Source organism: Microchirus variegatus, assembly GCF_963457635.1.
Source record: "Microchirus variegatus genome assembly, chromosome: 7".
In the NCBI taxonomy this organism is placed as follows: Eukaryota; Metazoa; Chordata; class Actinopteri; order Pleuronectiformes; family Soleidae; genus Microchirus; species Microchirus variegatus.
The window spans coordinates 13140301-13156853 of NC_139808.1; the positions used below are offsets into that span (position 1 = coordinate 13140301).

General features: G+C 39.7%; 1 protein-coding gene across 1 annotated transcript in view; it reads right to left on the minus strand.

Annotated features, from left to right (window-relative positions):
• Positions 1 to 16553, minus strand: part of nfasca (neurofascin homolog (chicken) a) — an 89831-nt gene that overhangs the window by 26604 nt on the left and 46674 nt on the right. Inside the window, 8 exon segments of the mRNA XM_083892802.1 lie at positions 1180 to 1227; positions 1759 to 1929; positions 2885 to 3007; positions 3325 to 3521; positions 6207 to 6312; positions 7493 to 7510; positions 10851 to 11021; positions 14943 to 15003. Of these exon segments, the coding sequence (XP_083748928.1) occupies positions 1180 to 1227; positions 1759 to 1929; positions 2885 to 3007; positions 3325 to 3521; positions 6207 to 6312; positions 7493 to 7510; positions 10851 to 10944 (757 nt within the window). The 5' untranslated portion in view covers positions 10945 to 11021; positions 14943 to 15003.

Sequence of the window (16553 nt, forward strand, 5' to 3'; positions counted from 1 at the left end):
CTGGGCTTCAAACCTACAAGCCTGGCACTGTCACACAGCATATATATTCTCCCCAAGGGACATATCACCTCACCCACTACCACATATGCTGCCAGTTCAGCTGATCAAATCCCTGCAGCTATGGACATGCTCAATAGCTGCACGTCATAATCAATATAGACCTAATTTCATCAACTTGCAATACACTTGCATTGCGGGCTAATTTGTTTGTCAAGTACAATATCATTATTCATTAGGTGTGGTTATTGAACACTGAGAGACCAGAGTACAGACTGGTTTGATGTGAGCGTATATTAGGATCAGAGAAAGCAAAAGCTTTAATTTAAAACACATCTACAGTATAAACAGGCACACAATGTAATTCAGATGTTGTGAGTTAAATGTCCAATATGCAATTATTCAATTGAGCCTTACAAGATGCAACGAAACAAATGTATTAACGCAGAACGCAATTATCTATATAAATAGAAGAGTAATGATGTTTTGAATAGAAAATAAACTCACACTTTCTCTCTCTCTCTCTCATTCTCTGTTTAGACAGTGTCAGTTTGTTGCATTTGAGTACAGCTGGAACCACTGGGTCATGTAAGTAAATATGCTGCGTTCAAATAGTGTTTGCATGACATGAGCACATTTGAACAGTTACCTATAACATTCATAACTTATTAACTAGTTTTCCAGACAGTTCAGACTTTAGGATTTTCTGTACACGGCTGTTCCCACATCATATTTAGGAGTTCACAAGTACCAGACAAACCGTAGGGAAATTAAACAAAGCATCCAGCTAAAGGTTGTACTTTCAGAGAAAGGCATTCTCTTCCTTGACTTTTAAGTAATTTGATGCATAGCTAAAGTTACAGTCTTGAGAAAATGACAGAAAAGGCACAGTCAACGCTCACAGTTCCACAACACACAACTACATAATGGTGTTTTGCAGCAAAGCTTTGACAAGAGGGTCAACAAGAGGAGGTGAGATTTATCAACTCAAAGTATAGCGTGCTATTTCTAGCTCCGGTGGACTGGAAATGCGACGGCTGCAGAAAGCAGGTAGGAGGTTAGATCAAGTCAGTGGCCAACTCGAGTTCCACTGAGGCCAGCAGGTTAGTAGTTGCAGTTACTGTAGGATATGATTGAGCAGGTGAGCAGGAAGTGGATCGGTCCTGACAGTAAGTGACTCACCACCATAGGGGTCAGTAGCATTGTAAGATGTATCATTATATGGTTCCGCTGCAAAAACAAAACAAAAAAAAACAGGCACACACAGTTGACTATCAGTCCACAAAAAAACAAATACAAGAGGACGTGATGGTTGGTAACAGATTTTGCATTACATGGAGATAATTCAACATTTCATGTCTTCATTTGTCTAGAGCAGTGATTCCCAAACCCATCAGAGGTATCAGCCTGTAAACAGCCTGATTTTGAAACTGGCATATAAGTACAGACAGACACAATTTTTGTCAAGTGTGCAGGAGTAGGGGTACATGGCTGGAGGTCAAAAGAACCTCTAGTCTCGAGCAACCAGAGGAAATATTTCACACCTGATGTTTCTCATGTCATGTCACTACCTCTAGATGGCGATATGTTGCACATGCAAGTCTGATTGGTGTGTTATCAAAACACATACAGCAGACATGAGCAGGGAACTGGACCATAGTTTACACACAGCTTTGTAGTGGCTTAAATAGTAACAATTGCAGTAGTCAGTATGAAGTCTGCAGCTGTATGTGTGCACAAATGTGCAACTTGTCTACTTACTGTTCTGAACTTTGAGCGTGAATGGGTTCTTCTGCTGGATGGTGTGCGTGAAGGGGAAGCGAGCATTGCAGCTGTAGTCTGTGTGAGCGTCTTGGCCAATGACATTGGAGAAGTACAGGTCTCCGTTCAAACCCATGGAGACTCTCTTATCCTGTGGTATCGGGGTCATAGCTGGACGTCGCCAGAAAAGAAAAGACAAGGACGGATAGAAATGGAAGGAGGGAAGAAAGAAAGTCAATGAAACCCACATTTAATCATAATATTGATGCATCACAACTGGCTGGTAAGTAACAACCAATGATGTTGCTAATACTTCCAAAAACTATGGGTAGTGTATTATTCTTCCTCGACATTGTGAATAACACACAGTCTATATCACATCCTTCTTTATTTGTAAAGCATAAAAAAATGAAATGGTCCCTTTAATACCACCAAAGCTCCATAGAGTATTTTCCATACTCTGCTATTCTGCTCTGCTCTAGTAATTCTGCTGCTGTGTCATCCTACAGTCACTGTAGACACACATTAACACCCACATATACCGTACACCCAGACACATCATCGTCATCAGCATCATCATCAGCCACACTCTATAACTGCAAAGACTGACAGGAGCCACATGGTTGTCAAGAAAATGCCTCAGGACCAATGAGTGTGTTGGCATGATATGCTCTCACATCTACCACAATACATTAGTGTGAGACTGTGTGCACATCATGGAGTCTGTTCACAGAGTGGGGGAAGTTTACCTCAGGGGATGGACCATATTGCTTATATGAATCAGTTTTAATAAAAGAGAATACTCTCACAGTCCAAAAACATGCAATATGGGGATTAGGCAAATCGGACTAGATTCTAGATTGATCATAGGTGTGAGTGTGATGGTGATCTGTCCAGGGTGTAACCTGTCTGTCGCTATAATATAGTGATATAATATATAACATCATATAATATATATGTATATATATAACATCACATGTGTAAATAATCAAATCAGTGAAGGCTGAGTTCTCTCAACTCAACTGCAGGACACATGCAGACAAACAAACTGTATTAGGAAGGATGCATACACTCTGTGTGTGCGTGCGTGTCTGTAAACATTTGCACAATTGTAATTAGTGCTCACCACTGTTCATCCAGAAGGTGAGCGGAGGAGGAAGACCAGGTGGGGGGTTGCAGGGTAGAACTAGGGGGGAGCCCTCAGTCAGGACCACTGGCTCCAGCACCTCCTTTGGCCACAGAGGAGCCTCTGAAGGATGGAGAGGGCAGGGAATTAAGAGGGAAGGAAAGCAGGTGAGAAATATGAAAAACTATTCCCATCACACAAAATGTATGGACAACACATTTTCTCACGTGCTTATCATTACTGAGCCTCATTTTCTTACAGATATGGGGCAAAAATCTCATTTAAAATCTAAGGTATTTGATCAAAATAGGTTTATATGCAACATCCTCAGACAGGTGCTGCTGCAAAATTAAATGGAAAAATATACAACACTAGCATTCAGATTGCTGGATTGAAGCTATACATTTTAAAATGTGTAATAATTTTTTAGATGTTCTTACTCGACACGCGGAGGAGGATTTTGTTGGTCATAGCCATTCCTAAGTCATTTTCGGCAAAACATTGGTACTCTCCTTCGTAGTCTACTGGTCGTCCTCCACTACGGAAACCGATCTCCAACGTCCCGGAGCGTTTTCGCATCGTCACCCTTGGATCTTTGGCGATGTTGAATAACTTCCCGTTCCTTCGCCATGAGAACCTAACACATGAAACAAAGGCAGACATTGTTAAGTTGTAACATTGTTGTTCCCTGGATCTGAAGATGTTCCGACTGACTGACACTGCCTCGAGTGTCATATTTTGTCGTCACCAGGTTGGTGTTATGAAACTATAAGTACCCATGGTTTGGAAGAGCAGGGGTGTCCACACCACAATACATGTAGTGATTGAATTGACATCATGCTGTATCGGAGAAGACCTGGAACTAGTTAGTGAAATCATAAAATGCTCTGGAAAATATTTGAGGTGGAGTTGGCTCAATTTCCTATGGACCTATGTACAGGAGACTACATCCAGAGACTCCCTGGTTAGGTCCCACCTGTCAATATATACCAATCACTTCTAAGTGTTCAGTGTGGATTTACAAAATATGCTTCCTGTCATCTTTAAGCAAGTTACAGTCTGTGCGTTTGAGGTGCAGTGCAGCACTGAGCTGAAACAATGGAGCATTGTAGAGGCGCCCGGAGACCAGAGCTGTGTTGTGGCGTAAGTTGTGTAGTGAGAGGCCGATTGTGAGTGAATACGTGAACGATCTCCTTCGCTGAATGTTTCATGAGCATGAATAGTCAACTAAGTGCATCACAAGAGCAACAATGACGTTCCTGGGAAAGGGAGAGCCAGTTTGTGTGTATGAGTGTATGTGTGTCTTATATAAAGCCAATCTGTCTCCAGAAAAACAATGTCCCACTGTCCGGAGCTGGTCAAACCCCTGCTGATGTAATCAGTGGAGACCCAGCATGTTTGTGTGTGCGTGTGTCTGCTCCACTTCTGTAGGTGTGTGAATAGCACTTAAAATGCATGTGCGCACATGGGATTTGCATGTTTTTTCTGTATGTGGAGCAAAACAACGTGAAATTAGATAAAGACATGACGATGAAAGAGAGAGAGCCACATAAACTGTAGTATAATCTGCTGGTCCATCACTGTTACTCAGGTTGATGTGTTACACTTCCTTAAGCACACATATAATTTGTTTCTGAAAACAGTGAAATTTGTGTTTCAACTACAGACAACTGTATACATTAGCGGCTACCAGGACATGAAATAAATGATGTACCTAATCCTTAAAGCTACATATCAATCTCAAAAAATGAACAGGGCACAAGTGGAGCACAATACTCTGCTTTCCCAAAGACAGAATGTTATGCAGCCTCTGTGTTGACAGTTTGGGACACTGCTGCTGTAGGAGGCAGGCAGGCAGGTGTCATGTTGAGTTTAAAGGTTTGTTAGAGGGCAGACAAGCAGCTTGGAGGCAAGACATTTATGTCAAGAGGGACGTAAGTGAACAGGGAATGGGTGCTAACATGTAACTGTGTTGTGTGAGCAGGGCCGCAACTAAGGATTATATTTGATGATTAATCAAGTACTTATTTGGTCTGTAAAATGTCAGAAAACATTGGATCGGTGGAAATGTTGTTGTTTTGCTCACTGTTTTAATGATCACTTTGTTATATGGAGCAAGGAAACCAGAACATATTTACATTTAAGTAGCTGAAAAAACCAGCAGGCTTCTTTTAATTATTGAAAAAACAAACAGTCAAACCAAGTCATGGATTAACAGAATAATCGTTGCAGTCCTATGAGTGTGTGAGAGCGAAAGATAGACAGACAGAAACAAGAGGGCAGGAGTTGCAGGAGAACAAATTTGATTGGCACTGTCACTCCTCACAAGTCTCTCAGTGTGACACAGGACTGAGCTGGATGGAGCCAGACAAGGAGATACAAGGACAGACCAGAGGCAGCAGATGAGATTGAGAGATTGAACATTGACTGCTTTGTCCTCAGCTGTGCTGCTTTTCCTTGATTAGACTCTAGCTATCAGACTGGAAAGACGCAGGGTTTCTTTTCACTTAGTCACATTGGTCAGATTACTGAATTACCTGCAACATCATGTCAACTATTATAATTTCATGTCAGTTAAATGCACAGTTTGTGACAACAATACACACACTGGTTTATGAGTAGTATCAAATATGTCCTTCCTCCCTCTGACGTTTCAAACTGGCTTTGCCTAGGAAGCTAATTATATTGTTTTACTGCAGAAATATCATATTTTAGGGTCATGATATGATTATAAGCAAAATTTGGGGTAGGTTAAAGGTGCATTATGTAATAAATCTAAAGCACCTGGCCATAAAATCCTCTTATATGTCATAGAGACTCAGGAATAATGTTCATATAACAAACTGAACTCACCAACAACAACAGTACAGCCAAAATATTTGCATTCAAAAAAGATTTTTGCAGACTGCAAATCATGTTTATGTTTTGAAATCATGTTTTGGCATGTGGTGCCACCTACCGCCGTCTACCAATCATTGCAGTCAGTAGAGTCTCAGCTGCCGAGCAACCACGGGTTGCCAGTTACATCAGAAAACGAAACCTAAAAGACCTCGGTATTTTGAATTTGAATGCAGTAACCGTTTTTGGCCACATTCTTACATATGGCACCTTTAAGTTAGGTTTAGTAGGTAAGAGTAGGTTAAGAATAGGTCTGGTTTGGTGTAGGTTTGGGTTTTAGGTAACCTTAAGTGAGACAAGGTGTAGGTTATTTAAGGATAAGGTAAGAGAAAGTGTAATGTATATGAATATAAATCAATGCAATGCCCTCTGATGTCATGGAAACACAACACTTTGTGCGTGTGTGTGTGTGCATAATGCTTACGTTGGCACTGGGTTGCCCTTGGCCTCACACTCGATGATGATGTTATCTCTGGGATCGACAATGTAGTCCTTCCCCGACTGTTTGATTATAGTGGGGGGCTGCTTCACTGTGGGAGGAGGGGGCAAAGAGAAAGTGACACAAATGAGGTTGTGTCCATAGCATGTACGCACACATTCAGGCACATGCAGGCACACAGCACTGGTAACGCTTTCTGGAAGGACTTGTGTGCATACATACATGGTTAAGATCCACTGTTTGTAATAAAAGATCATTAACAGGACCTCAAACACCCACACAGGAATAAATCAAAATAAATCAGTTTTGGGGAACATATTTCACGCAGTGGATATGGTGCTCTATTATGTTTGAAGGTCGTCAGGAGAAGAGAGGATATGTGTGTTCATGGCAATGAAGGAATAATGTGTCTGACTTCACAAATGTGACATACACCCTTGAAAGCTGAATACACACTCTGTTGGTTTTGCATATGGGATTTATTAACAATAAGAAAATATAGAAATTTAAAAATATAATAAACTACCATTCAAGCACAAAGAATATGAAAGAGGAACATTTCCCACTCTCTCTAACTAAAGCACTTCAAGCTAATCTAATCCACAAATGAAGTAGCTATGTATTATACATATCCCCCGTGTTGCTATGGCAACCATAAGACTACTCTTACGGCATGAGAAACAAAAATTTAATATACCAGCTTGTACCTCATTGTCAAAGACTCACACACTTTAAATGGGGTGGGCAAGATATATCGTCTAAGATAATTGTTCTTTTAAAGACGTGCACATTGACATTATTGAGCATTTTAATAGCTTTGTAATTTAACTAATGAAGCATGCACTAAAACATTTGCTGAAAGCATGTAGCAGAAGACTTCCTCGCTGCAGCAGTGTTACATGACCACTAGTGGGCTTATATGATCACATGACATTTAGCATCTATGGAGACCCTTGAAGAAGAGATCGTATACTCAATGGGATCTTTGTGGCTAAATGAAAGATAAATAAATACATAAAACCTAGTATCCATTGATATAATCTGTGAGCAAGAAGGAATGACTTATAACTCAGATGATTAAAATCAAATATTGAAAGGATATCGACTAATTATCGTTATCTTCAAAATATATTTTTTGCCCATATTGCCCACCCCCCACATGTGATGGATTAAGTTAATATGTAGATCATATTAACACACTGCACTACAAACTCTCAGCTATACAGATAGGGATAGGAATATTATTATTGGTGTGTTAAAGGGACACTTACTCTCTTGCTGGATCTTTGCTGTTAGTCCAACATAAGGCAAAAACACAAAACAGATTGTAATGTGAATGTTAATTCTATTAAAGACATTTACAACATGTTATAAATACATTCTAAATAAATAAGTTATCACGCTAAAGCTCAGTGGTTGCCAGCTGGAGGCGTCCATTTTGGGGTAGTTGAGTTTTGTCTGATGGGAACTACGGTATGTCGGTAGATGTGTAGGCCTTAAATTGAAGGGAAATCTGGACTGGAACAGTTGGGGACCACTGGCATAGCATTTATACGTTATGTTGAATATAAATTATGAAGCAATATTAGTAATGATAGAAATAATATGATCTCCAGACTGAAACAGTGAAACAGTGACTGGTGACTCACCTGTAATGAGTTCCCATTTCAGCAAAGGGTGAACAGTGAGAAAGAGAAAAAAAAAACAACAACATACATATAAGTCAGACTTTACTCAAATCTCAAAGTGTTTTTTGTTGTTGTTGACAATTAATCATCTAGACAAAAAAGAAAAACACATTCATAATTGCTTTTAAAGCTTCATAAGCATGGCTGTTTACTATAGCCTGCAGTGGTACTGCAATATCCTGAATTCATGTTGAAAGGAGAGTGACACACAACTGAATAAGAGTGAGAAAAAAAAAAAATACAGCATGATGCAGCAAGTAAATAAACAAGGAATTCCAAAACTGGTATTTTAAGTGCCGGACTAGAAGACAGGGTGTTAAAATAAAAACATTATGAATGTATTTATTCAATAAATAAGCTGAATTCAAAAATATGCTTTACAAATTGCATACATCTATTTACTGAATTCAAGTGGGCTTGTATTCACCACATGGGCTCCTAAATATAATTATAATTATGGAGATGTATCTAGTGTGAGTTTGTGCACATGTCTGTGAGGATGTGTTGAGAGCACTCATCGATAAAGGTCAATAGTGCAGTTTGCTGTGAAGCAGCTAAGTAGATAAATGAACACCAAGCAGGTGGGTTTTTTCTTCCTCTCTGTCGACAGAATTAAACCATCATCTAAAGAGCATGTGGAGCCTTTGTTCACTCTGACACAGGGAGGAGTCTTGAAGAGTCCAATCTCTCCTACAGCATCATTTTCTGATCCAAATTATTATTATTATTATTATTATTATTATTATCATTATAATAAACTTGCAATAAAAAGTGGTGAATGATCAATATGCACTTTATAATGATGTGGTAAAATGATGTATAAACTAAAAAAATATATTTAATCTACTTTCAAAATGTTATGAAGCAGGCTTCCACACATTAATTTTACATTGGTATAAATATGATTTCTTAGCTCCTGTAGTCTACAAGTCGATGTGTCCTTGGGCAAGACACTTCACACCAAATTGCCCCTGGTACCTCGTTGTGAATGATGTTTCAAAGAGCACTGTATATAGATGCTCTTTGAATACCATGTGAGTGGGAGTGAAGGAGTGAAAACTCTAGTGGAAAGCACTTTGAGTGGATATTAAGACAAGAAAAGTGCAGTATAAATACAAACTATAAACCAAATAGTTTATATTACTGTAGTTGTTCCTGCAATGCCAAAACTATGGGATTGGTCAATCACTATTCTTGGGAATGGCATGGTAAAAAAAATGAATGGTCATTGTTGGGTTGGGTTTGGTTTAGGCAGCATGTGAAGTGGGACAGTCCACCAGCAGACCATTGCTTTGAATGACCGCAGTAAAAGGGAGTGTTGATTGAGGGGGCGGGGCCAATTGGTCACATCACTGTCAGATTTGTGGACTCAGTGTCATCAGCAGGTGGAACATAATGCAACAGCAAACACACGACACTTACATCAATCAGCACAGCAAGCGATAACGTCGAGCTGAGCAAAGACCATAGTTGTGGCTTAAATATGTACTTAATTAATATAAAAATCATTGTTCATGATCAAATTCTAATGCTTTGTCATACCGCCCATCCACCACCCTGACCTCTGCCCTTTGACCGAGACTTTCTCTATATATGTCAATGGACTTCCTCCTTTGCTCCCATCATCATTACTATCTCCACTAGAGGTCTCCTAATAATACGACCTGAATACAGGCCATAATGAGCTGCTGCAAAGGCAACCCATGGGGTCATTGTTATGGAGGGATGACGCCTGTCAGTCATCAGTGAAGCACACTAAACAAAAACTGCTATACAAATAGAGTTTGACTGATTTAATGACTATTGAGGCAAATGGATGATATTTAGAGTAACATGTGATACAGTTTTATATGGGTTAGGGTTAGGTCAGATTTTACATTTTGTTTGTATTTTGTTCTACTTCACACAGCCACCATACATGACATGGACGCTGTATTGTCATGTGTGCCTTACTGAAGTGGAAATGACCTTTCTAGAAGTGACCTGATGATTTTAATGAAGCTTTGGCTCAGCTGGTGACAATGTGGCAAATAGATGAGGAGAGGTCACACAGTTTTAAGTGTATCCTCCTTAATGCTCTCTCTGTTAGGCAGGGTGTGGGCATGTGTGTGTGTGTGTGTGTTTCGATCAATAGAGCATCATAAGGCCAGGGTTGAAAGGTCGGGATCATAAAAAAACAGAGAGAGGAGGCACCATGGGGGGCAGTGGGACAGAGGACAGTGACCCTTATTAATGAAATGAACGTCCAACTGAAAACTGAGTATCCAGTTCATTGTCATTTAAAAAAAAAATATGAATAAGAGATCACGATCAAATCTCATATTGAGTCTGAAATCAAACATGCAAATCCACTAAGTGTGGTGTTTTGTGGCGGCAAGTATTAAAGATGCAATCAGTAACATTCCTACATTAAAATATCTAAACATGACAAGACAAATGTTCTATGTATTTTTTGAGTAGTGAATTTATATTGATATAGCCAAAAAAGCCCCGACATTAATCAATCATCTTTTAGGGTTTCTGCAACAGTTTGATGGCCCACTTTTTGTTTTCCCACTGAAAGTGGGGCATATAAGCCAGGTGTCCTTGGTGCTCTGTCAGTTTAAAATCATTTTTCATAAAGCAATGGAGAAACATCCATCTTCGTGTGTGTGTTTGTGTGTGTTTCCCCAGTAAAAAAGGTGTGCGTGTAAAAAAAAAAAAAAAAAAAAGGGAAAGATTCTCCCTTTCTCATTTGCGCTTCTATTTATACTTCCCTGTGGAATCTATCTAATAGCATGTCATAATGGACAGAATGAGTGCCTGTGTGCGTGTTAATGTTAACAATGCACAAACTATATCAATTATCTATCAAATTATCTATACATCTCCAGTTTTATTAAATACAATTTGCTGCAACATTTGGAGTTGAAGAGGATCTGATGATGACTTGATGACTTACGGTCTTGTGGGACTACGATGGGTGTTGCTTCACGCCACAGTAGAAGCATTAATGAGAGGCGAGCCAGGGCCGCATGCCTGCCCTGCCCCAACATCTCTCCCTGATTGGCTCACCTCGCCTCTCACCTCTTCTGATTGGCTAAATGGTTCTGCCGACAGCCGTGCCAAGGTCCTGTGACATGGAGACAGATGGTTAGGAAACGACAGAATAGTAGAGTGTGCAGAATATGTACGATATAAACTGGGGGTGCGGTGCAGTCTATATGTATTCTGGCATGAAGAGAAAGTGTCAACTCTGGCCTACATTCACAGCTGAGTCCCAGTGAGGCTCATCGGAGAGACCAGCATGGAAACAAAGCTGAGGAGAATCTCTGTGGCACTGATTCTGTGACTCACGTGAAGTTCAGTTTGAATTATTTGCTAGAAGTATAACTCTCACCCCATCAATCGTATTACTTCAATCTCATCAGTGTCCTTTCAGATTTATTTAATTTGAAGTTACAAATGTGTCTTTTGAATTCCAACCTATGACACAGTTTAGGTATTAATTACATGGTGAATAAAATCTCAAGACATTTGATAAACACATTATACATGCATCATGATTAAAAAAAAACTATCTGCTTAGACAATGAATTAGATCACTATGTTTTTTTATGCACAGAAAACAGCAAACACTTGTCAAAGAGAGAAAACATTGAGGTTAAACCTTCAAACACACCATGCCACAGCATTAAAAATACCAATTGCCTACAAAAACACACCACTAAGGGCGTGGTGTTTGGTCTGAACTTGGTCCTGAACTGTGCTCTGTTGCTTTGCATAATATTCCATGAGTTGTGTTAGAATGAATGTTTGTGATTTAAGTCCATATTTGAAAGAGAGAAAGAGATTTGAAACCAACCCTTCGTACACCAGATGATCAATCAGTGTTTTCTTGCAATCCCTGGTGTCACCTCTTCAGCTTGTGTAAATATTCAGCTACCAGCCAAAGCTTTCTAATTTACTCCCCACCACGTCCACATGACAGCCAAGTCTCTGTACTGGCAATCATACCAGGACCACCTGCCCACTGTTAATCCCTGTCCCCAGCACGCTGCTGCATCTCCCACCAAGATCAGTCCTTCAGCTCAAAACTACATGACATCAGGCTGAATTAAAAAATGATCAAATAAATAAAATCATATAGGAGTGTGGTGGTGGTGGGGTATTCACCATATGGCTGCCCTTTCAAATGTGGGAAAAGTGACGTACAGTAACACACTACTCCTATAAGTAGGACTAAAATAGAGACTAAATAGACTAAATAACCAACCAACCATTATCTACCACTTTATCCTCCACCGGAGGGTCGCGGGGGATGCTGTGCCTATCTCTGCTGACAATGGGCGATAGGTGGGGAACAGTTTGCCAGACTTGGACTAAATATTGAAATATAAATATAATGAAATCACTTACACAACTCTCTCCCATTAAAATGTTCATACATTGATTAAAGATGCTATACGTGGTTTAACTACATTATCTTTGAATATTTCAAGAATCTACTTTTATTATATATCTGGTGGAAACCAGGATTTATCTATAATTATAAATAATTCCATAGTGATGTATCTACAAGATTCCTGGAAATCACTGTTGACAAAACATAAGACATTTAAAAGTAAATACTGTTACCATGGCATTCCATTAGAACGTCATTACCAGTATTATATCCTGATATCGATTAATAACGTTTGCTCACATTTTAAAAGAATCTCATGTGAGCAGAGGAACAGACTGACACAACAAGAGATGGGACACCAACAGCTTTTTGGCCTGAGGGCAGTTGTCAGATTTCATCCAAAACCACCCAAAACACCTTCCACAAGCTATCTGGCAGTGTGTCAAACCTACAATATTCAATTAAATAGCTCATCTTCCCATGGGGAGCAAAGACTTGAGCGTTGGGTGGCAAGAGGAGCCAAACACACATACACATACACACACACACACACATGCGTAGGCAGATGTAGAGGGAGGTACACTACATGGCTACACATGGATGAAAACGCACCCTCGACACACCCTCAACACTCACACAAACGCACACAAAGCACACTCTGAAGACCAGCTGGTGTGAAACCTGACCAGTATCACCCTATCTCTGTTAATTACTGCATGCGAACACACATACACACGGACCCACACACACACAAACAACAAGAAGACAAAGTAGAGGGAAGGGATAACAACATAATAGTCCAATACAGGCCAAAAGAAGGAAAACCTGATTCAGCATTAATGAGTTAATTCTACGGGTTCTCCAAGTTTCCTCAAACAGTCCAAAAACATGCAGATCTGGAGATTAGGCGTATTCAACGATCTCAATTGACCAGAGCTGTGTGTAAGAGTGGACGGTTTTTTTTCTCTATGTAATGGACTGGCGATGCCAGCTGGTATTGGCACCCATAAACCCCATGCGGACGATAAAGCGGTAGAAGATGAATGAATGAATTAATAGAGATAGATAAAGGTAGAGTGCATCATCAACATGGTGATACACCGAGAGAAACGGGGTCAGTCACATAGCATACTATACGTTGATTAACATAGCAGTATAAAAAGAATCTACTCTTCTCTGCATTTCATTTTTACATGTCCCACATGTTTATTCATGTGGACATTTAGCAGAACGTAACATAAGTTTCTGCTGAGTTCAATGTCAGAATAATCACCAATAAAAACCACAGGGGACCTAACCAGTTTGCCAAAAATGAACTAGATCAGATTAACTTTGGGTCAGCCTGAGGTTAATATTATGATAACACATTCAAACACATGCTCAAGCATGTTAATGTGTGTATGCAAATACATACAAAAACCCAGTATTATGAATACACAATACACATCATTCTTCAACTAGAATGTCAGTGTGAGTGTAGATGACTCTTATCATCTGCTCTCACACAACAGATTGCATATTGTACATACAATGCATAATTTCAGTTGTAGAGATGGCTCTTTTATTGTCCTATTTTGTCTTTGATATTGTTTTGTTTTGCTTTGTCAGGACTCTATTTTTTGTTTTTGTCATTAAAAGCCTTAACATGTAATGTATCCCCAGCCAGTTCACACATCTGCATCACATTTTGCCAGAACACTAGGAGATTTATTTTGTTGCCCTCATCATTGTTTTGCTTGGACACAATTATCTAAAACTTTCTCCTAATGAAATACAACATGGATTTGCTGAATCAAACTGAGCAGCATATCAGTCTTTATGCAGACGATGATGATGTTTTTACTCCAGCAGGAACTCCCTTGTATCATTCTCACTCACGAATAATACCAATGTGTGCTGGTAATTTGGACACAATCATCATCACCACCCACATACTTTAGTCTACTACCTGTGCTGATATCAAAGTTTGACGATGAAGTTGACAGACTAATCAATGCCTTACTGTGCATTTGTTTTATTCAAGTATTGACAACAAAGCTGCAGCCTTTACATGGCATTTATACTTCCATTAAACCCCTTCTTTTGTATTGCATTGCATTTACTAATTATTCAAAGGTTATGAGCTCATTAATATGATTTTGGAAAGACTGACTGACAGGTATGAACATGAGGTTAGGTATAGGTAAACACCTGTGTACTGTGTACTGTGAGTGTTTCGTTTTAAGGTCATGAAACTCCACAGTAGTGTGGCTGCCAGTTGTTAACATGATAAAATATTTGTGTGCTGTTGTTTTTTTAAGTCCATTCTATTTTAGGTGTGTGACTCAGTGGCAACGCTGAAGGCGTTAACTCATGAATTGCCCCTCTACCTTGTTGCTGATCTTTTACAACAAACATCCCTAAAATAACCCTCCAACTGTCAGACACAATTATGCTCAGCCCTCCACTGTAGTAATAACATGACTTACTTAAATAAATAATAATACATAATAAATACTGCAGGTAAGACAGCAGCTGCTCCAATTCCTACAATTCCTACAATTTCTACAATTTAATGAGACCAATATATCCGTCAATGTCAAACAACTCAGATTATTCAGTGAACCAAATACATAGTCTCAAAATCCGAGTACATAAAAAGGGACTTACAGTACATGCGCTGATGTGGACACTTGGTCTGTCCACCCACTGTTGTGACCACTTAGCTGACCTGATGAGACACAAAAATAAGACAAAAAAAAACAATATTAGGACATTGTGAATTATAGCACCTTGCTTGCAGGGTAGTGTAGCTTAAATAGCTTGACAAATGGTAAATTAGAGTTCAATTACTAATTTCAGTTCAACCGATCGGGCATTGTTCAAGTACTCCGTGTTCCACTACTACTACTACTACTACTACTGCTACTAAGGATTATGTGTACACCAGAGGCTGTAAGTCATGCAAAATGAACCACTTTGCATGCAATGGATAACAATGAACAGTTAAATGGGCTCCGAAAGACAAAGCAAAACTGTGCTGCTTAACTCTGAAGAGTAGACTCAAGTCAGATGTGCTGACTGCTCATTAGTCTTTGTTAGCCTGAGCGCAGAAAGAAGCAGACAGCAGTGTACACACACACACATATACACACACGCCTTAGGACTGTCTGCAGCAGTGTTGTATCTCCAACTGTATGTTTGCGTATAAAAGGACTTGTCTGTGCGCCAGCCACTGCCCTTAGGATCACAGGATGCTCTTTCCCTCTTTTCTTTTTTATCCTTCTCGTCTGTGTTGTTGATGCTCCACACACTAACACACACATTCGCAGCTGCCTGGAGAAATAGAGGACGATCCTCTGTGGAAATATAAAAGCGCACTGTATCTCCGAGATAATCAGTGCAGTAAAAAACATCATACTTTCGAGCAAACCATACACTATGTCCACCAAAGTGTGTCATGTCATTTCTGGTCAGAGCTGGAGCAAACAAGCCATACATACGAGGGCTTACACCTTCACAAGGAGGGACTCAATAATGCACATGAACATGTGTCTGGACCAGCGACTGGAAAGCACTTGATCACACAACTCAACATGGATCACAACGCGCGACCATGGATGGAAACAGTGTCATCCATTTTATCTTCTACACCCTGAACAGCAAACCTATCTCAGGGTCAACATATCAGGACAAAAACATTTATATTCATATTTATAATCTAGAGTCTTAGCCTTTACTTAAATTAACCCTTGCTCTATCAAAACTCAAGGACAGAATGAAAACCTCATGCAGCAAGGCCCTGTGTTGAACTGCGATTCAAAAGGGTGACCTTCTTGCTGTGAGGTGACAATGATAATCACGATTGCATTAGGTGGCCACTCAACTGTCTTTTTGTATACAAAATTGTTGTTGGCTGCAATGTTTGCAGTAAATCAGAAAAACAGCAATACTGACACTCGTCAAAATCACTGGAGGAGGCTCTTCCATTGTTCCTCCATGAGCTTTGACAGCGAACACAACACAGACAAAGGTGAAGAAGAAGCAGGGGATGGACGGGTGGAAGGAGTGGAGTGATTCGCTTTCTCGTCTAATGCTATAGTACAAGCTCGATTTCCAGAAGTTGCAAAATATTGTAGCTTTAACCCTGATCTGTGAATATGCGTAAGCTATACAGTACAGTAACCCCCCCCCCTTTGAGCATGGCACAGCTCATATTAAACATCTCGTGGAGAACTGTTTAACTAGGTTAAGTGCTTCGCCAAAGGGTATGGTAGTTAT